We start from the raw sequence: 21992 nt of genomic DNA, 5'->3' as shown, positions 1-21992 counted from the left end.
ACCCTGGTATTTCTCATGAAAATGCCAAGTATTGGCACTTGTATCTGAACTGGTATCGGTGCATCCCTAATATATACTGTGTATATATGTATATAATAAAAGTAATGCTTTATTTTATGTGTGATAGGCGCACTTAGGTATCAGGAAAGCCCCATTTTATTGTGTTTCTTAGTTTGCATAACTAAGATACTTAGAAAAAAATGTGAGGACAGTAATATTAAGGGGCACTCTTTGGGCCTATTTATACCAATGCGGTTCATTCATCGTATGTTTAGTAGTTACACTATTGTGCACCACATACACATCTTTTTTCAGCTGTGTTGCACTGCAGTATTTTAGTACCGCATGTTGCAGTGTGGTCAAATGCATTGTGGTCAGGAGGTGCATTTGGAATGCCATTCAAACAAATGGCAATACAATGCACCTGCCACACTGTAATGCACAGTAGTTGCGATGTGCAGTAGTGCGCGTTAACCAAACAGAACCATGCAATTAATGAACTGCACTGGTATGAACAGGCCCTTTAGGGGAGTACCAAAGTAAGAAGGCACTCTGATGGGGACAACTAATTATTATTTGCCTGCTTACATTCATTATGAAAGTAAGGGGGAACTCTGATGGGAACAGCCAATGTAAGAGGGCAATCCGATGGGGAAAACCAATGTAAGAGGACAACCAATGTAAGGGGGCACTCTTATGGGGACAGCCAATGTAAGGGGTCACGCTGATGGGGACATCTAATGTAAGGGATCACTCTGATGGGAACATCTAATGTAAGGGGACACTCTGATGGGAACAGCCAATATCAGGGGGGAATCCAATCATTGTTGTATTTTGCCCTTTATTTTACTGTATTTTTTTTTACTTTAACCATATTGTAATGAAAATGTTGTTGCCCTGCTATTACAAATAACTTTTTAGAATTTTCCTCTGACATCTCCATTTTTGAACCAGAAGCAATATCAATTACAACCTGTGTTGATGTGCAAATGCAGTTTGCTTTTAACATCAGTTTAAAATATTCAGTTCTGAGATTATTTAGAATTCCCTGACAGGTGTATCTGAAATGCAGGTGACCTCCTTCTGACCTGAATTTTACCTGTTCAAAGTTGCTTTAGCTGATATGGGGAGATAAACAGTTATGACCTGAACAAAAGTCCATCGATACAGTCCCAACTTTAATGTTTACATTATCCCATTTTGGTCACCATTGCATCTCATGTTTATATCATAGTCACCATTTTTAACCCCTGTCTATGATGGGCTAACAGAAAGTTTCTCAACATGCACTTTCATGTGCCTACAAGCACATACAACCCCAATTCCCAAAAAGTTGGGACGCTGTGTAAAATCTACATAAAAACAGAATGTACCGTAGCTCCTGCAAACTGGCTGTGGCCTATGGGCAACAACTGAGATCACTCGGCTCAGGAACCCTCTGTAATACTTATAGGTATGAAGGTCTCATCAGATGTGTGGGTCGTTGTACTCTGCTCATCACACACTACACCCCCCAGGTGGAGCGTGCCTACGGAACCTATATTTATACTCAGACAGCTGAATATAACATGAACAATGACTAGAAAGTGTGCCCCTATATAACATGTAAAATGTACATACCATGATTTCACATTACCTGTCTACTACCCATGCTTACTGCGTCAAGCTAACCCTACATATGGAAGAGGTACCTACCGTTATCTAAACGCTGCCTATACAGGCACCACTGCCCTGATGCCTTCCGGGAAATGTATCTGTGATGATTGCCACTCAGGCACCCTGTATTGTCCTGTATTGTACTGTTTTGTATAGTTTATTGAGATACTACCAATACAAATGTATATGGTAAAAAACAGAATGTAATGATTTGCAAATCTCATAATTCCATATCTTATTCACAATAGAAAACCTGCACTGCAAGGATTAAGTGATTGTTTGTATCTAGGTTAATAAAGTGATACTCACCAGATCCTCGGATCCTGCCAGCTCTTAGACCAGTCTCTGGAGCCTCTCTACTCTTCTGCTGCAGTGGTTTAACCTCCCTGGTGGTATGATTCTTTTCTGTTTCGTTTATTTTTTGGCGCTATTTTTTCCCCCGTTTTTTTAATCTCCTGCTGGTTCCGCCACCGTGCAACGTGTACGCTCGCAAGTGACGGAACCCGGAAGAGGGATGCTGGTGCCGTCCGGAGGACACCGCGCGGCTCGAGGGACAAGGTAAGTAAATACTATGCGATATTCCCGAGTGTAGCTCAGGGTATGGAGAAGTAACCACGAGCTACACTCGGAATACTGCCAAGGAGGTTAAGAATCCTTGAGTCATCACGCTCTATAAAGTGTACAGGATGTGAGAACACCAAGGGACATACCATTGTGGCAGTGGAGGAAGATACAGGCAGGAGGAAGCGCTGTTACTACTGGCTGGATCTAAGGTTTTGGTGAGTATAACTTTTTTTAACCTAGACACAAACAAACACTTGTAGAGGCTGGTAGCCCCACTGCAAGTTATGTCTTCCTTATATTGTAAAGCGCTGCGCAACCATATAAATCCTGTATTATAATAATTTCTAGAAGGGTGGACCTCAGGCAGTGTCACTGATGACTAACCATCAGAGGCAGCAGAGAAGTAAATCATATACTGTCTTCTTCTTAAAAGCATAACCCAGGTTCAAAAAATCCTTAACCTTTGCAGTGGGGCCATCCCTGCACTGAAAGAGTTAAGTGCTTGTTTGTGTCTCCGTAAAATAAGTTATACTCACCAGATCCTCAGAGTTAACTGGCTTTTAGACTGGTCCCTGGTGTCTCTCTCCCCCTCTGCTGCAGTGGACTAAGGTTCCTTGAGTCATTACTTTCTGTGTTGTGTATAGGATTTGAGGACACAAAGGGACATACAATCACTGCAGTCATTGGCATGCACATGGGGTGTGCTGGGTGTGCCTACGCACACCCTAATTTACCCCCAGCCAGGATCGGATTAACATTTACTTATGAATGGATGGCACTATTTATATATTAATAAGATGTGATTCATTCATATGTAAATAATGTGTTTAATAGACATGTGCGATTCGTTTCGTTCCGAATCGAAATTCGGACAAATTTTTGGAAATACGGACATTCGGATGTATCCGAATTCCGAATTACAGATATAACGAATGCAAACAAATCCGAATTTCCGTTTCCGAAATTCGGTAGCGGTAGTTCGTTCTAGTGTTTAAGTCATATGCAAATTTGCCTGGTTCCCCCATTGTAAAAGTTGGTACAGTCCGGGATTCTAGATGTGTTTCAGCTTGTCTTCTTGTATCCGCTTTTTTTCTGTCAGTGTGTGTGGCTGTCAGCCTCTGTGTATATATAAAATATTGTAAGTTGAGATTTGTTTTATATTTACTTTCAAGAAGCATTGCAGAAAAAAGGTGATGTAACTGCAGTGCACTGACCACACGGAGCTCTGCTCCAGACAACCTCATCCTGCAGAAGCTCCTGGTAGTTGGCAGCACCGAACTTGAGTTGAAGAATGCAGTCCCGGGCTTTCCAATCAAGGGGACTAGACCTGTGACTGTGTCATCAGTAAAAGTGAGACAGCAGCCAGGCTGATTGTGCTTTTCTCCTATTTGTGTCTCCAGTAGATGATGGGGAAGGTAGTCCTCCAATGTATGTATGAAGCAGATGATGGGGAAGGTAGCCCTCCTATGTATGTATGAAGCAGATGATGGGGAAGGTAGCCCTTCTACGTGTGTCTGTTTCCGCCTGCAGTGGGGCTCTGGCAGTAGAAAAAGGCAGGTCAGACAGAAGCAATCTTGCTAAACAATGGCTAACACTGGCAGAACTACCAGGGGTGCAGCGGTCACATGTGAGACTGGTCCATGGCAAGTATCAACCATGCAGGAGGGAGTGTTTGCCTTTTGCATGCTGGCAGCTGTAGTCCCAGGAGGCAGTATTAGCTCCACAGTGGTTACTGGGCCCAGAATGGAACAAGAGGATCCAGGCCTGGTAACTTCTAAGGTGCTAACATTGGTTCCTGGGACTACAGCTCCCAGCATACAGGCCGAGTGACATCTCACTCCATATACCCTGAGAGGGGGCAGAAGGAGGCTTGCCTCTGTTTGCCCTCTCCTTATTCTCACCATAAATCTTCAATATACCTGTGGATGGGAGAGCAGCTCCCACTGAACTTCCTTATTCACTTGCATCTCCGCCTCCTTCTTGCCAGGCACAAAGCAAATGGCACAAGGCTTTATTTTGTGATTGACCAGAATGAGAGGGGAATGGAGATGCAACCTCAACAGTGAGGTCTATGAGACCTGCAGTGCTACAGCTGGAGCAGGCACAGAAGTTCAGCAGCTTCTGGACTCCCACCTGCAGCAAGGGGCGGATCCAGAGTCCGGTCTCGGGGGGGGCAATGCCAGAAAATAAGGGGTTGCTTACATAACAGAGTATTGCACTAGTACCTTATGTTTCAGTTGTTTGTTATGTATAACAGCAATTGTGCCTTTTTTTACACATGCTACCACTTTTGTGTGCATGACTTAGCTCAGAGGTCCCTTTTACATTACCCACTTCCCAATAACTACACCACGCAACAATGGGAATTTAAATGGCCACAGCAGCCTTTTATTAAAAAACACTTATAAATAACATTATAAATAACCATATTAACAATATTAACAACCAAACACCTGTACCAACTTGTTTGGTTTCAAGGTCCTTGAAGGCAATTGTACTCCATAACTGGACCAGTATCTGCGGGCCCCTTTCTGTAACTGAATGTCCCCAGCCGCCATACACCGCCTCGGGGACGTAACTAGATTGCCCGCAGACCCACGTTGGTCCAATATTTACCGGTCATACCAATCTGACCGTCCGACTACTGGACGACACCCATACCACGGATGGGTCCCCCGTCCAGATATGTACCCACTAACCACTGCCTCCAAGGATCCAAACCGCCAACCCCCAGCTGTGACAAATATCCAGAAACATAGACCACCTCCTATGGGGCGGGTGGGTGGGAAGTTCTTCCTATCTTGCAGGACTCCCAACTGACCTTCTGGACTCCCCCTTCCTGGCTAACTTTCCTGAAGCCCCTCCTGGACCACCCCCTCCACCAATCAAGAAAATGACCTTTCTATACCCTTTCTTCTATCACTCCTTAACCCTTTCCTGTCCTCGTTCCCCTTCCCAGCCTTGTCATGCAGGCCTTCCGCTCATTCCTCTGCTTTCCATAGCTCCAGGCCTTACTGGATTGGAAACATTTGGCACATTACTGTTATTAAAATGGGTTTGTCATCTACACTGCACATTACTGTGTTTTATTGCTGTGGAGCTTTGTGGCGCAATGCTAGGGGTGACTGCTGTGACCCTGGCAGTTCTGCCACTGTATAGAGGACTACAAATCCCAGCAATACATTATACAGCAATGCAGAATACCACCAGCTATAAAGGACTGCCGAAAGGTCCCCAGCAAGAGTGGGACCTAACGCAGCTGTATCAATGTGAAAATTTAAAGCGTCTGTATTAGTCTTTTGTATAGTGGCATTTTTACGAGTACTCATACTCGTAAACATGCCCAGTATTGGCACCAATAACAATACTCAGATCAGTGCCCCAGCTGAAACCTTTTTCCTACAGGCTTCACCATGTGCTCATCTGAGGGATATGTTGGCACAACAAGCAGTGGGTGACACCAAGCACCCCCAAGGACTACAAGTGCAGATGCCCCATGTTCTCAGGAGAAGATCAGTGCAGTACAGGTGTATATATATCCAGGAGCTGCCTTGGCCTCCGGATTCCCTTTTCATTCTCAGATTCCCCCAGGTGACACTGACAAGCCCAGGAGCCGCAGCAGCAGTGGCGACTCTAGGAACAATATGTGGGGGGGCACATAAGATACAACAGTCAAATCTGGGGGGGCACTAATAATTTTCATTGCATGTCGCAACCGCTGGGCACCGATGAGCTGATTTAATTGGGGACGGCATCGGCAGCCCGCGGTTGAGACATGTAGTCCAACGCCGCCCACAATCCTGCATACCACAACTCCCCCCCCTGCTCTTCCTCGCTCTCCTAGGAAGTCCATGAAAGGGGTGACTGGCTGGGGAAGGGTGCTCTCCTCCCACTGGGCTCCCTACCTGGTTCTAACCTTACTGCGCTCCACATCCGGTACTTAGGCGCTCTCGCCCACTGTAGACCGCCGCTGGCTGTCCATGCTTATGGGCTGTGAGCGGTGGGAGGAGCCAGATATTGTCAAAGTCAGTGTTCTATAATTTTTCTCGACCCTATACTTTTTCTCGACTGTGTCACTTCCAGTGGGGCTGAGTCATCTGAATCAGCTGTTATTCATGACTCCCTTTATTCATGACATGCACACCTCGAAGACACGATGTCGAGAAATTTATGGGTTGAGGAAAGTTAGAACACACTGGTAGTGGAGGGATGCCTCATCAGTGTTGTGCGTGTGCATGACTGCTGCGACACTGGTAGTTCTGCCAATAACTCCAAGCTGTAGAGAGACTACAAATCTCAGCACATTATACAGCAATGCGGATTAATATCACTAGCTACAGAGGGCTATAAATCTCAGAAATACATTGTACAGCAATGAAGAATACCAACAGCAGAATGGCATCAGCTATAGAGGACTACAAATCCCAGCAATACATAATACAGCAAGGAGGTTTGTATGGGCTCTCAGGAGGTCAGTGTGAGCTCTCAGGTGAGTTGTGCAGGCTCTCACCAGGGGTCCGGAGAGTTTCACAGGTACGTGCAGGTGCAACAGAGGCGGCTCACTAATTAGGCTCTCAGGTGGCCAATGCGGACTGTCATGTGGCCAGTGGGGCTATCTGCTAGTCAATGGTGGCTCCCTGATAATTAGTGGGGGCTCTGTGGTGTAAGGAGGTTTGTATTGGCTTTCAGGAGGTCAGTGTGAGCTCTCAGGTGAGTTGTGCAGGCTCTCACCAGGGGTCCAGAGACATGCCTGATTAGAGGGCCGCTTCTGCCTGATCCAGCCCCGATTGCATACCGAGGCGATCCGGGCTGGCTGGATCAGGCACGAGCTGCTTAATTTGGCGGGAGCAAACTGTCAGCTGCGGCCATTGCAGAGCCCCATTAACAACCAGGGAGCCCCCACTGGCCACCACATCAAAGTTTGGGTCAACGTTGGAATGTATGACCAGTCACACATTTTAACGTAATCCTGCCCAGTTTTACAGCGGTGGAATGTGTGATCGCCCATTATGTCAAGCATTCAACACTTTGTCTGCTGTTCCAGGCCAGTAGTGACATTTTGAGGGACATTTGAGGACCAATCAGATGTTCCAGGCAGATGGGGTAATGTAGATGGGTTCTCCTGCACATGCGATCTGCAATGCCGATCTGTCCTGGAACAGCTGACAAAGTGTTGCAATGCTTGACCTAATGGGCGGTCACACATTCCATTGACACCTATGCGCAGCAGTCTGGGAGACAGTAGTAACACAGGTCTTTCCTCCCTGCAGAACAGAGAAGAGAAGGCTGTGTGCAACACTACCATAGCTCCACTTACTTGTGCACCCCTACGTATGCCACCCCACATCGTCTATTCCCCCGGCCGCTGCCTTGTCCTCTCACAGACACAAGAACCGAAGCAAGTGCACACGCACCCCTCGCCTGCTCACTCAGCCGAACTCAGTCCTGAACCTGGGTGTAAGACCATGCCTGGCAGCGGAAGTAGGACTGCGCATGCGCATAGGCATTTTCACCGCATTTGCGCGAAACGGCAGCTATTGCGCATGCGCAAGCGGCAGCCGGATGCGCAAAAACGTGCTCACATGGCGCACAGGAAATGACTCGTTCTGTCTGGGGATGATCCTATTTAAGCTGGCCCAACTCCCAGAATCATTGCTGAGTGGTCTTTCAGCTTAGTGTGTGTGTTTTGTACCCTGTCTGTTATCGTATTATTATCGACCGGATTCCTTGACCTTGCCTGACTGCCGCCTGCCTCCGACTTCTGCTTGTCCCTGGATTCTCCTTTGCCTGCTCCTTGTGTACCTTGCCGCCCGATTGTTGCTGACCCTGGCTTGCCCGACTCCGCTCTGCTCTAGCCGCATCAACACCTGACTCCTGCTTCACTGAAGACGGGCCTCAAGGACCTGCCCAGTGGCCTGCATCTTCCGGCACCGGTGCAGCGCCCCCTTCCCCCACCTCCTGTCTCCACATTCAGGGGTGTGGAACTCGTGCTGCAAAGGAGGCCTCCTCACAACTCGGCTCCCTACCAAGGTACGTGATACTGGGGATGTCAGCATGGGGGGGGGGGGGGGCAATTGCCCCGCTGCCCCCCCTGGATCAGCCACTACCTGCAGCTATATTGACAATTCATGGTGAGAAGAAGGAAGCTCTATTATGGACAGGGATGTCCCTAGCCTTTATGCCACCTGCAGTGGCTGGGATGGTGGGGGGCAGCCAAGCTGAATAGCGCACATTTAGTGAGGGGGAAGGAGGGGTGCTGGTGTAGAGTGTTGCCTCCAAGAGCTGGGTGGAGAGATGTTAGCATCTCCCCAACAGCTCTTAGCAACCTCAGTGCCAGGGAATCTGCGATGGAGTGTAGCTGTGGCTTCCCATCTAATCAGGAAGCTGGGCAGGTGGTCACATGACCACTTGCCAGGCACCCTGCTTCATTACTGCACCCCTGCTGGAAGAGGTAAGGGACAGTTGAAGAGATGGGAATTCAGGATGCCTCATGTCCATGCCCCTGTGTATGTATATATGTGATATAGTTAGTCAAACCATCAGAGTACACAAATATTTTTTTTTTGCTCATGATTGGGTGATGGAAGTCAAAAGAGCTTCACTTCATTCACTAACCTAGAAAAAAATTAGCACTTAACCCTTGCATAGTCGGGCTAGTCCCACTACAAGGGTTAAGATTTTTTTTTCCCTGGAGTTCTGCTTTTAAGTTTTTCTAAAACAACAAGATCACATTAAAGAAATCTCACACCTGGCCTCTTTTTAGCGATTTAAATCAAGTTTGCAATGGGCAAGACACTATACAGATGACACAACAGAGTTGAATTACCAAACTAAATGGGCTCGTCACTTTGCAAGGCAATTTGCACTTTGCAATTTTCTTCTAAAGGTGCCCACACACCTTACAATTTATCTGCAGATTTTCTGTGGTCAGATGGAAAAAATGCAACAGATTGGCCCAGGTGGAGATTACTCCATCCACACAGTTAAGTGTAGATGGAGGAATCTGTTGCACCTTTTCCATCTGACCACAGAAAATCTGCAGATAAATTGTAAGGTGTGTGGGCAGCTTTAGTGATTGAAGTGAAGCTCTTTTGACTTCCATCACCCAATCACGAGCCCAAAAAAAATCTTTGTGTACTCTGATGGTTTGACTAGTTAAGTAGTTATCTGATGAAAGAAAAATATTCTAAAGATAATTTCCCCATATACCAATTTATAATAGATCCCATGGAATTATCAATAAGCATTTTATACTCCCAGGAGCTCTGTGTAAATTATAATGCTTACCTATAAAAGCCACAATTCTCTAGGATCAGGAAATTCTACATTTACAGGGCAAATGCTTAACAATGAGCTGAATTTCATTTGTTGCTGAACTATTTAGTAACATTTAATTTTTTTTATCGGTTGATGAAAAAGTATGTTTGTTGTAATGGAAGATTTTAAAGCACTGAAATGTTTTGCGCTCTGCACTTTTTTTTTCTGCTTACACACTTTGAACATTTGCCCAACTTTGCCCATTTTTGCCACCCAAGAACATTTGGCATTGTGTGTGATTATTCCGAGAGGACATGAATCTACTCTCTTTTTTGGTTTGTAACAGCAATATGTTAAGTGCTATAACACATAGTAAGAAACCTATAATTGATTTTCCTTATCTGTTAGCTATGGGGGAACACAGTGGCATAGTGGTTAGCTCCTCTGCCTTGCAGCTCTGAGGTCCCCAGATTGCACTATGAAAAAGTAGCGATTTTACATACTGCACATTCATATCAGTTCCTGCCTTCGATAAGTTTACAATCTAAAGAGCCCTATCTCCCAAGCATACAGGGATAATTTAGACAGGAGCCAAATAAACTTCCTCCTTCTTTTGGAGTATGAGAGAAAACTAACCACTATGCCTCTGTGTTTATTGGAGGTTGTGCACTGTGTTCTCTATTATTCCTACTGCTGAATATTTGTTGTCATGGTTTTCAATTGTTTTTTACTTAGCTGTCATTTTCCCACCTTCCCTTTTCCTTCTGTTGGCCCTTCATTCTTTGTAGCTACTTTGATACCATCTTACCTTTTTTCTTACCTTTCTCTCTGCTCTCCCACTTGCCCTTCTCCTCACTATTAAAACTCTCAGCTCAGATCTTTTTTATTGGCTGGACCAACTTGCTCTAAAAAAAATGTAATGTTGTATGCTTAGGTTATGGATGAGAAAAATATGACTATGATCACTGTGATCCACCTCTTAGGATTTTGGACTCCACCGAATGTAACCTGTTTGGTATTCTTTCTATTTCTTTTGCTTTATTGTGTGACAATATGTGGAAACCTCCTGATCATCACGCTGGTGTCCTACAGCAAAACCCTCCATTCTCCCATGTACTTCTTCCTTTCTCAGCTCGCTGTATCAGATATCTTGTTAGCAACTGATGTTGTTCCTAACATGCTCCATGCTTTTTGGGTGGAAACCACTACCACCATTTCTGTTTCTAATTGTATCACCCAGCTGTATTTCTTTGCTGTCTCAGAAACCTCTGAGTGCCTTCTTCTGACATTGATGTCTTACGACAGATATTTGGCCATCTGTAAGCCGTTGCATTATTCTATGTTAATGAACCACCGATTTTGCTGGATGACGGTTATCACAAGTTGGAGTTTAAGTTTCATAGCAGTACTGATTTATACTTTAGACATATCAAAATTGCATTTTTGTGGTCCCAATATCATCAATCACTTTTTCTGTGACCTTGACCCAATCCTTCAGCTCTCCTGCTCTGATACCACCCTTGTTCAGCTATTAGTTACATTATCAACTTTAACATTTGGTGTCATCCCGTTTTTCATCATCATTGTATCATATGTTTATATTATAGTCACCATTTTTGAAATCCCGTCTATTACTGGGAGACAGAAAGTTTTCTCAACATGCAGCTCCCACCTGACTGTTGTTTCTATATTTTATAGTACCTTACTTTTTGTGTATTTGATACCTAGTAGGGGACAGTCATTGAACATTACTAAATACATTTCATTACTGTACACTGTACTCACCCCACTGATAAATCCAATTATATACAGCCTGAGGAATAAAGAATTGAAAAAAGTTGCAGGAAAAATGATTAACAACTTTTTGAGGTTTCATTTCTGTAGTCATTAAAAATAATTGGGCGCAATTGTCTATGAGGGGAATTCCTCTCACTTCCAGATGCCTCTTCCTGTTGCATTTCTGGGACAAGAAGTAAAGGAAAATTTCCCTGATGGTACTCAGACAGCAAAGAAGTAACAGGACAGTTTTAGGGCACCTTTCACACAAGCTTTCTGAACAGATCTGCCTGTCAGTTATTCAGGTGGACCTAATCGGAAGATCAAAGTAAGTGTATGGACAGCCACATCTAAATGGACAGGCATCCGTTAACACCCAGTTACCCCCGGCTTTGGCCAGTTCTGGAAACCAATGGATCAGGGATCCATTTCACCAGACCTGATTGTGCCAGATTGGGGTAACCGCCCGGATGAAAATTGACGGCTGTCCATTGAGATTCAGCTGCCTATACACTATCATGGGTCCAGTAATGTCAGTTTTTTTCCTCCATCTTGTGATGGAGGAAAAAACTGCATGGACTGGGATGTCACAACGGTGACATCCATTCTGATCCGGAGGGGATCCATACATGGATCGATGCAAAAATGTTGCCATTTTCTTGCCCTTTTTAGTTGGTAAAGGATGGATTGATTTAATAAAAAAGTTCAATTGATAATATTGAAACTCTGCTGTGTTACCTTGGTTGTAAACAAATCAAGTTCTAGTTATGAAATCTTCAGTATGTCTTCTAAATAATTCCTAAAAAAAACAAAAACCTTTTTGTAAAGCAAAAATCATACAATGTGAGAGGGTTAGAACACCTTTTTTTTATTTGTTTTCTGTCTGTGTCCTTGATGGAAAGATTCAGCCTTTCTATCACCCCTGGTGACCATTGTCTCTGGTACGGAAAGTTTTTCAAAGTCAACATTTTGTGAACTAACATTAGAATAGGAGGTGAGGTGGGATGTTCCAATGGGTTAACCCATTCCAATGACAACTGTCTATATGGGGAATGCCCCTTGCTTTGGAGAGATCTCAACCTGTTGTGTCTCTAAACTGGAGGTGAATATCGCTGTCAGGACACAGACAAAATCCAAACTGATGGGGTCTTTATCATTTCTTACTCTATCCAAAAGAAAAAAAAAAGGTTTTGATTGTCGTGCAGTTTAACCACATGGGTACCAGCCTGTATACACCCCTTCACTATCTGGCCATTTTTCAGATTTCAGTGCTATGATAGTTTGACTAACAATGATTCCATCATGCAACCCTGTACCCATTTTATAACTTTTCAGACACAAAATGCTTTCTTTTGGTGGTATTAAAAGAGAACTAAAGCCAAATATTTGTTTTGGATTTAGTCCTCTTTTAGTTTAAAGTAGTACATTTACTAATATATTCTTGTGACCCAAAGTGAGCATCTGCCCCCTATTTGCTGACAGCACAGAGCCATGCTGCAGCCAGGAAAGCTACTCACTATATTGTTGGAATCCATCCCAATGCCTGAATGACAGCTGGCTCTGCTTCTCTGAAGCCAGAGCAGGCTATGGCCACCCTCTCCTCTGCCTCTCTCTCCAATGAATGCTGGAGGAACAGAAAGGGGAGGGAAGAGAGAGAAGACCATGAGTGAGCAACGGTTTGGTTCGTGTATATTGGACATATCTAAAATTACAAGTTTTTTGCAAAACAGTCCAAACTCTACTTAACCAAGTAGCAAAACAGGATCTGCCATTGACCTCTCTGTATTGCCTATTAGATCTACCTTTCCACAACTAGGCAACACAAAGGTAACAGCTGCATGTTGCCTGATTGCTTTAAAATGGAAGCAGTCAGCCCTGAACAGTCTGAACTTTACAAATGAGTTAGAGATGCAAAAAATGGAATACTCACTGCTTGACTACACCCTCCACCACCCAGCCACCCCCCAATGAAATTCCCCTGAGACAATCAGCTTAGGCTGCCTTCTTATAGGTCCAGCCCTGTGCATACATATTGGAAAGGCAGTCTTGATTTTTGCTGTACCTGAATATGCAAAATCTTGTTTATCCATGATCTGCACCTTACGTATAAAACAAGAAAAAAAGAACAATTAAAATAGTTCATAAAAAAAGACCAGAAATGACAGCGTATACTGGTGGCATGTTTTGCTCAAAGAAACAAGTAATGGAATGTAGCACCATCTCCTTTTAATGGTTTGAAATAAACATAATTGTAAAATGAGCAAGGCAGTATATAGATGACACGTACAATGTACACCAAAAAACCCAAAATGGAACTAAGATATATAGTAATTTAACACCAATAAGATGTGGCATGTAATAAGATGATTTTGTGTTAATATTATTAAAAAACTTTGTAAATACTGGTCTTCCTTGTTTTGTTGCGGTGGTCACATGACTTTTATCTTCTTCTTTGTTATGTGCCTGACAGGGCACATAACAAAGAAGGGCTTCAATCAGCCCTTCATTCACTTCCTACTCCCAGGTCTGGAAGCATAGGGGGTATGTGGATTCAGCAGTCAATCACCCAAAGGGAGGGAAGGGGTGGTATTGGGCATGAACTGCTCATGAGGAAATGTCCACCATCCTCTCATCAAGTGTGACACTACTGTAATGGTACAGGTAGAGACTTTGTACACAGCATTGTAATTAAGTGATGGTATCACTAAGAATGGTGGACAATGGTGTGGGTAATTGAAAGGGCAGAATACTGCATTGGCACCATATACCAGGACATGAGCTCTATAAAGTCACACTGTGAGGATTTACAGGTATGTTTGACAATACAAAATAAAAAAAGTAGAAAGTAATATATTGCAGCTTAACAGTTCTTAAATGTGACACTAGTTTTCATTTTTCAAGCTTCTTTCCTTTATTTTTACCTGGTGCTCTTAAAAAATAATGGTGGCATTAGATTCCCCAATTTTGCCCTTGGTATAGGTAAGAGGAGAAATGTCCCCCTTGAAGCTGTCCCCAAATTCCCTGCCCCTACCTGCCAGCAATACAAACCTCCTCCACCCCACTGTACCACACCACTCCTCCTCACCACCAGAACACCAACTGTTCTCCTCACCATCAGCACCCCACCACTCCTCTTCCTTCTTACCTCCAGCACCCCAAATCTCCTGCTCATAGTCCTCCTCTGTCTCTTACTGCCTTGTGGCATTCCACATGGCTTCTGTGCAAAAAAAATGTAAGCTGGTGTATGGCTTTCTGGGCAAAATAATGACAGCTAGGTACCTGGCACTGTGGTGTAACACAGACCATAAACTCATGTAAAGTGGGGTTAAGCAAAGCTGGCATTAAGCTGCTGGGCTACCCCCACTCTGCAAGGGTTAACTGATAATTTTTCTCTAAGAGTCAGAATACAGAAGATATACTCACCTGATCCTCTGTCCTGTAGTGCTCAGCACTCACCTCCCTCCCCTTGTGCTCCAGCTTTGGTATGTTATTTGGCATCCTCCAGTCTAATGCAGATAAGTGGACCTGCATCAGACATCCTTTGCCCTCTAGCTGTGTTTTTCTGGGCACTTCTTCCAAACTTCATTTCCTCTTTAAAACTGAAATCCAGATAGCAGGATCTCTGGGTTCCTTGGATGTTCTTTAGGGCTCCCTGGGTGGGATACAAATGAGAGGTCCCGGGCTGGTCTTGTCTTTTCTTTTCTTTGCTTATATTGTACTTTTTTTTAATTTTATTAAATCTATGCCTTCTGTCTCCGATTTCTCTGAAACGTGGTAACGATCGCATGGCAATGATGTTCTTAGGGGGGTGTAGACATTCCGTTATCGCCAAGGATGGGGAATTGCAACTAGTTTTAATACGACTGTGTTGGGTACTGGTTAGTTATAGATTTATATAAATAGACAGTTATAGCCATATGTATAGACATGTACTAGGATGTCTGATGTTCATTTTCTGACATGTTCTGTTACGCCCACTCGGGGGGCTATACTTGTATTGCAACTTATGTATTATATACCAATAAAAATAATTTGCTAAAAAAAAAAACCTGAAATCCAGACAAATATACAGATACATTACTTATATTTGTACATTATCGCACATTTAGCTACCAATGATCCCCCCTCCAGCAATGAAAAAAACAAAAATAAAAGTAACTGGAGTGCGACAACTTAGCGCAATAGCTCTGGTGTGATGGGACATGTTTTGAAGATGGGTCTTCTTTTTCAAGCCTATGAATGGTAGTTGGAGGCTCATTATCACATTGATTGCCATTGTCTCACCAATTTTTCATCATGTCATATCACCTCCACTTTGTTCAAAACATCTCCACACCAGAGGACTAACTCAACCCCCTCATGCAACACTACCACAACCAGGATCAGACCATCTATTCCACATAGCAGCTCATGCCCATCCTCTTACATGTGAGTTTAAATTTGCTTACTTTCTCTCCCATCACACCTGAGTTATTATGCTATGTTGTGGCGCCCCGGTTCCTTTTCTTTTTGTTTCTTCAACTCCCACATCGGATACCCCGGTCTGGACTCACCAGGAGCCGCACACCAGCAAAAGTCACCCCTTTCCCCCCCGAAGAGTGCTAAAAACAATGGACTTTCTCTCATAACTTTTCACCCCTCCAGCAATGCAATATCCACAATTTTCCTTGTTGTGCCATTTGTGCTGACATCTTCCCCATGTCTTTTACTGGATTCGGTGTCTTCAGCTATCTTGATTTGGCCTCTCCCAGGATGATGTGATTTCTACAAATAGGCAAGGAAGTTGATACATCCTTCCTTGTATCCCACATCCATGTACACTTAGAAAAAAATTATTGGCAGGTGAGGTAAAAGCTTTGATAGCAAATGAGACATCCAGAGTTTCTTCTGCAATAAAAGCCTACTTGCCAACAAGTAGAACAATAAAAACACTTTAGTTCCACCTTAATTAGAAAGCATACATAGTCTCTTGGAAAAACCCTGTAATATATGTTCATTTTAAAATTAAAGATTGTATTTAATTTATAAAATTATTCACCTATTTATGCATTTGTACATTTTCAAGGCTAATCTTAACTACTTTGCTGTTTTAAAAAAAAAACCAGTTAGTTAACTAGCTTAGTAGCTGAAATTCTAGTTTACACAGCTGAATGCATCAGAGTAGTAACTCATTCCCTTTTCACCTCCATAGAGATCAACACAAACTGCTTCTTATGCTCTTATGTTTAGGCAATCCCTAAATCTTTGAGGCACCACCATCATAGAGTGTAAAACAAAAATGTTATACAGTATCTAACAGAAGTGAGTACACTCCTCACATTTTTGTTAATATTTTATTAACCATGAATGCCAACATGTACTGTGACATACTGAAACAGAGCATGGTCCCCTTCCTTTGGAGACTGGGCTGCATGGCAGTATTCCAACATGATAATGACCCCAAACACACCTCCAAGATGACTACTGCCTTGCTAAAGAAGCTGAGGGTAAAGGTGATGGACTGGCCAAGCATGTCTCCAGACCTAAACCCTATTGAGCATCTGTGGGGGCATCCTCAAACGGAAGGTGGAGGAGCGCAAGGTCTCTAACATCCACCATGATGACATCATGGAGGAGTGGAAGAGGACTCCAGTGGCAACCTGTGAAGCTCTGGGGAACTCCATGCCCAAGAGGGTTAAGGCGGTGCAGGAAAATAATGGTGGTCACACAAAATATTGACACTTTGGGCCCAATTATGACATTTTCACTTAGGGGTGTACTCACTTTTGTTGCCAGCGGTTTAGACATTAATGGCTGTGTGTTGAGTTATTTTGAGGGGACAGCAAATGTACACTGATATACAAGCTGTACACTCACTGCTTTACATTGTAGCAAAGTGTCATTTCTTCTGTGTCGTCACAGAAGAAATGACAAATATTTACAAAAATGTGAGTTATAAAATGACAACTAAAACAATGACATTAAAGCTTCTTTTTAAATCATTTCTAATAAATCCAAGACACTATTTCATCGAATCATTTCTATTTTGAGCTTGTGTGTCAGTGGTTCCACTGGAGATTCCAATTAAACATCCCACAGAGTCTTTAGACAGGAATTGTGCCTATAAATAAGAGATGCTGTGTATTATACTGTTACATGGGCTTATACTGCTTAAGAAAAGCAATGCCAAAAATGCCTGAAATAAGAATCCACATTATATTTAACCTATTTCTAATGTATTTTACATATGTAACTCTAGAAAAATTGCAGAAGTCACTGAGTTGTACAGTATGTGGTAAAGGAAATTTAAACATACAAGATTAATTGCACAGCTTTATTTTTCATCCAGAAAGCTGCTGTGTAACTTACAATGTAACTGTGACTTACTTGTAGATTAAAATGAATTTTCTTTAAATTGTATTTTTTTTTCCTTCAACCAGCTCCATTTTCAATTCAGCTTTGGGCCTTTTAACTTTAATCACTTTCGTAATACCTCGATATGATACAGCGATATTACATTGGTTGTGACAGGTATTGCTTTCTTATAGTGGTACAAGTGTTATATCATGTTTCTATATATATATTTGAAGTGCAGAAATTGATTTGTTACATCATTTTTGTTTGACCAGTAACAATGTTATTACAGCTTCTATTGCTATAGAAATAAAGTTTTGTTAAAGTGATCATTACTGAAAGCAATTTTGAATATGGCACATACACCCATGAGTATGTTCCTGGCAGGGGAAAGATTTAGCATGTACAAGGTAAGTCCTTAACTGCTAAAGACATTGGTAAAACAGGCCAGACAGGAAATGTTTCTTCTGGTTTCAATGTTAGTAATTCACGCTACAAAGTGATATATTTGCATTGGGGGTGGTTTACTAAAGGAACAAAACTATTTTCATTACAAATGTTCACTAAGGTTAGTAAATAATTTGAAGCTGTTTTTACTTTGATTACCCAATCATGTGCAAAGAAATAATAAAAAAAAGAGAATGGATGAGTAAGAATGACTGAATAATTGATATTAACTCAACTTCCCCTCGTTTACCAATACCGGTGAACATCTACTTTATGTCATGGTCATGACTTTAAAAAGAGTCTACTATCCTAACAAATAAACCTCACTGTCAATGTGAACAATTTAAGTACTCATATAAAATGATCGGAGTTAAAATTTAAATATAAGGTATATGTTTTCATATAGTTATAGTATTTTCAGGAGAGAAGTATGACAGCGGGCAGTATTTTTTCGGAGATGACTACGAAGGGTATTTACTTTGATTACATTACAAGGTAACATTAACTCCCTCTTTGGAACATTCTATCAAGACTAATAAGGCCTAAAATGTATTATTATTATTATTAGTATTATTATTAGTATTATTATTATTATACATAATTTATATAGTTTGAGTAGCACTATACAACATATGGGGAGACAGTGCAATTACAATACAATGCCATACAAAAGGATCAGAAGGATCCTGCTCATGAGAGCTTACAATCTACAAAGAGGTGCAAGTGATACAGAAATAAATAACTGTGAGGGATGAGCTGATTGAAGGAGTAAATGTACAGTTTTTTTAAGAAGAGGTAAGATATGCTTCCCTGAAGAAGTGAGTTTTCAGGGATCACATAAAGGCAGACAGTGTAGGAAATAGCCATGTGGTAGGGAGTTCCAGGTGATTGGAGAGGTTCTGGAGACGTTTTGAAGGTGAGCATGGGAGGAGGTATTGAGGGAGCTGGACAACAGGAGGTCTTGGGAGGAGCAGAGAGGAGAGATTGTGTGATATCATGAGATGATGTTGGAGATGTAGCCAGGGACAGAGTTGTGGATGGCTTTGTATGTTGTGGTTAGTATTTTGAATTTTATGCAATGTGCTATTGGAAGCCAAAGGAAGGATTGGTAGAGAAGGGTGGTGGCCACTGAGTGTTTTGTAAGGTGAATAAGTCTGGCAGCAGCATTCATGATAGACTGAAGGGGGAATAGCCTGCCTAAAGGTAGGCCAATGAAAAGGCAGTTGCAGTGGTTGAAGTGAGAAATGATGAAGGAGGGAATTGGTAGCTTTGTTGTATAATTTGTTATGAAGGGACAAAGTTTGGACATGTTACTGAGATCAAGATTTGGTCAGTAATTGGATGTGGGCATTGAAGGATCAGTCAGAGTCTAGGATTGCACCTAGCACCCTAGCTGATCTAGGGACTGATAATTGTGTTATTGATCTCAATGGGGAAGTCAGGGGAAGCAACACAGGGAGAGGAAATATGATGAGCTCAGTTTTTGAAAAGATTGTGTTTAACTCTCATTGGTCTTATATTACTTGTTTCCTTTGTCTGTTGATCACTTATATCAGTTAGCGAAAATGTTATTACATGTTATTACTTGTACTAAATATGTCTGGGCTTGCTGTATGAGGTGATTTAAAATGGAGAGAAGATACTGATATCTGCTTTCCGTAATGCCCCGAATTTTACTTAAAACTGCAACCCACATTTTGTGGCTTATTCATATGATGCAGGCTGCAGTTTGGAACTGTTAGGTTGACACCCCCTGACAAGTGACACGAGCTTCCCTGAGGGACACCCGGTGTTTATCAGAGCTCCTGATGGTGGAGATGGGCTTTGCTGCTTGCAGGTAGCAGGTTGCAATCCCCAGGGTTGCCCCGCCAAGGGATGGATGAGAACAGGAGGGCTCCAATGAGGAGACAGTACTCAGATCCAGGCATATTTCAAGGCAGGTGGCTAGCAGAGGGTGGTCAGATGGTTACAGGTCAGCAACGAGTTATCAGAGGATAATCGCAGAAGACAAGAGCAAAGTCGGGTCCAGGCAGAAGATCAGGGCGGGCAGCAAGCGAAGAAGGGTCAGGCGGTCTGGGTCAGCAACGAGAAAACAGCAGAAGTATGAGCTCTTTAGACAAACAGGAAGCTGGCAAAAAGACACAGCAACAGCTCTTTGCAGAGCTAGGGCTTAAATACCCCTCTGAATCAGAGACAACACTTCCAGCCTCAGGGTACACTGGAAGTTCTGGTCTGGAATCTTGTACTATTACTAGCCATACTGGCCTGGCCTGTGAGATCCATTAGTAGCGGATCTTCTGGAAATCCTGGCTGGGATTCTCAAAGGAGAACGGTAAATCCTGACAGGTACTCTGAGCTTACCATAATAGGAACCTGCAGTGTCCTGTGGATGCAGTGTCCTCTGTCCTATGACTGAAGGGAAGTCACATAAGTTTGACAGGATATGTGCAATATTATTTCAGCAGCGGCATGGCCATATTAAGGCCATACCACTGCTTGATAAATGCCTTATTATAATACTTGAAAAATCATAAAATAATGAGGAAAATTAATTATCAGGAATCTATAGAAGTTTAATAGTAACTGTTTCCATAGCAATGCTGCTGCTAATTAACACTGGCACTACATTGTGTAGCCATAATATTGATACCTAGAAGATAATATAATCCCACAATTTGTGTAGATGTCCAGAACCATTGTTTGTATAAAAACAAGTCTCTTTCTTTTGTATCTAAAAGGAAACATTTGACAACAATCTGACTATGATCACCAGAGTCATACTCTTGGGATTTCAGGTGTCTCCTTTCTTCCGAATGGTCCTCTTTAGTTTCTTTCTCCTAATTTACTGTGTGACAATGTTTGTGAACCTCCAGATCATCGCTCTGGTGTCCTACAGCAAGAACCTCCAATCTCCAATGTACTTCTTTCTCACCCAACTCTCCATATCAGACATCCTGCTGAGTACAGATATTGTACCAAATTTTCTATATGTTCTACTAAATAAATCCGCCACCATGTCATTTTCAAGCTGTATTGCTCAATTTTATTTCTTCATATCTACAGAAATTTATGACTGTGTTCTCCTCACCGTGATGTCTTATGATCGATTTATGGCTATCTGTAACCCTCTACTGTACCACATTGTCATGAAACCTACTTTCTGCATGCAACTGATTGTTCTTTCATGGTTACTGAGCATTTCTGTGTCACTGGTTGAATTAATAACAGTGTACAGTTTATGGTTTTGTGGACCGAACATTATTGACCATTTTTTCTGTGATATGGAACCTCTTCTGGACCTCTCTTGTTCTGACATCTCCATGGTTAAGTTGGAAATGATTGTCTTTTGTATTCCTATGATTATTTTTCCATTTGGTTTTATTATCATATCTTACCTTAAGATTATTCACAGCATTCTAAGAATTCCATCCACAACGGGCAGGCAGAAAGCCTTCTCCACGTGCAGTTCTCACCTGACTGTGGTCTCTATTTTTTATGGTACACTGTTCATTATTTATGTGCTGCCTACAAGAGGACAGCTAGGGAACCTGAGTAAAATGTTATCATTGTTGTACACTGTGGTCACGCCATTATTAAATCCAGTTATTTATAGCTTGAGAAATAAAGATATTAAGACGGCCTTAGCAAAATCTGTTCAGAGTTTCCAGGCAATAGAGTGAGCTTCTTTTCAAATGTGAACTGATAAAACAATGAAATCTACCAGGACTGTACAAACAGGGTTATATAGAGTAAACATAAATTCATACAGCCCCATCCTAACATTGGAGAGCGGGGAAGCTAGGTAGGATATTAAAGCAAATAAAAAGCACTTAAAATATAAGCAGCAATTTTTGTTATGCAATGTGATTAAGAACATGTAACAAGTATAAAGTAGGTGTTATCCCAATTTACCTGAAAAAGTAGAAATATGCTTTAAGACCCTTTAAACCCTTGAAGTT

At 42.4% G+C, this 21992-nt stretch overlaps 2 protein-coding genes across 2 annotated transcripts; both read left to right on the top strand.

The window, feature by feature from the left end:
* Positions 1–10414: 10414 nt before the first annotated feature.
* On the top strand, positions 10415–11368 carry LOC108800858 (olfactory receptor 1009-like). Its single transcript, XM_018572839.1, has one exon. It carries the CDS (start codon positions 10415–10417, stop codon positions 11366–11368), a length of 954 nt encoding a protein of 317 aa, XP_018428341.1.
* Positions 11369–13973: 2605 nt separating this feature from the next.
* Positions 13974–21713, top strand: LOC108800856 (olfactory receptor 10A7-like). Its single transcript, XM_018572838.1, has 2 exons — positions 13974–14063; positions 20772–21713. Exons 1-2 carry the CDS (start codon positions 13974–13976, stop codon positions 21711–21713), a joined length of 1032 nt encoding a protein of 343 aa, XP_018428340.1.
* Positions 21714–21992: the final 279 nt, after the last annotated feature.

Source organism: Nanorana parkeri, unplaced genomic scaffold (genome assembly GCF_000935625.1).
Source record: "Nanorana parkeri isolate BGI_ZX_2015 unplaced genomic scaffold, ASM93562v1 scaffold2146, whole genome shotgun sequence".
Taxonomy (NCBI): Eukaryota; Metazoa; Chordata; class Amphibia; order Anura; family Dicroglossidae; genus Nanorana; species Nanorana parkeri.
The sequence above is the reverse complement of the archived record's forward strand: the minus strand, read 5'-3'. Positions and strand labels throughout refer to the sequence as shown.

What these genes read in the sequence shown, in the direction of transcription:
- LOC108800858 (XM_018572839.1), top strand. Translation starts at nt 10,415, where the DNA reads ATGGATGAGAAAAATATGACTATGATCACTGTGATCCACCTCTTAGGA.
- LOC108800856 (XM_018572838.1), top strand. Translation starts at nt 13,974, where the DNA reads ATGGTGTGGGTAATTGAAAGGGCAGAATACTGCATTGGCACCATATAC. An exon ending in CACACTGTGAGGATTTACAG is followed by an intron (nt 14,064 to 20,771) that starts GTATGTTTGACA and finishes TGTATCTAAAAG; the next exon opens with GAAACATTTGACAACAATCT.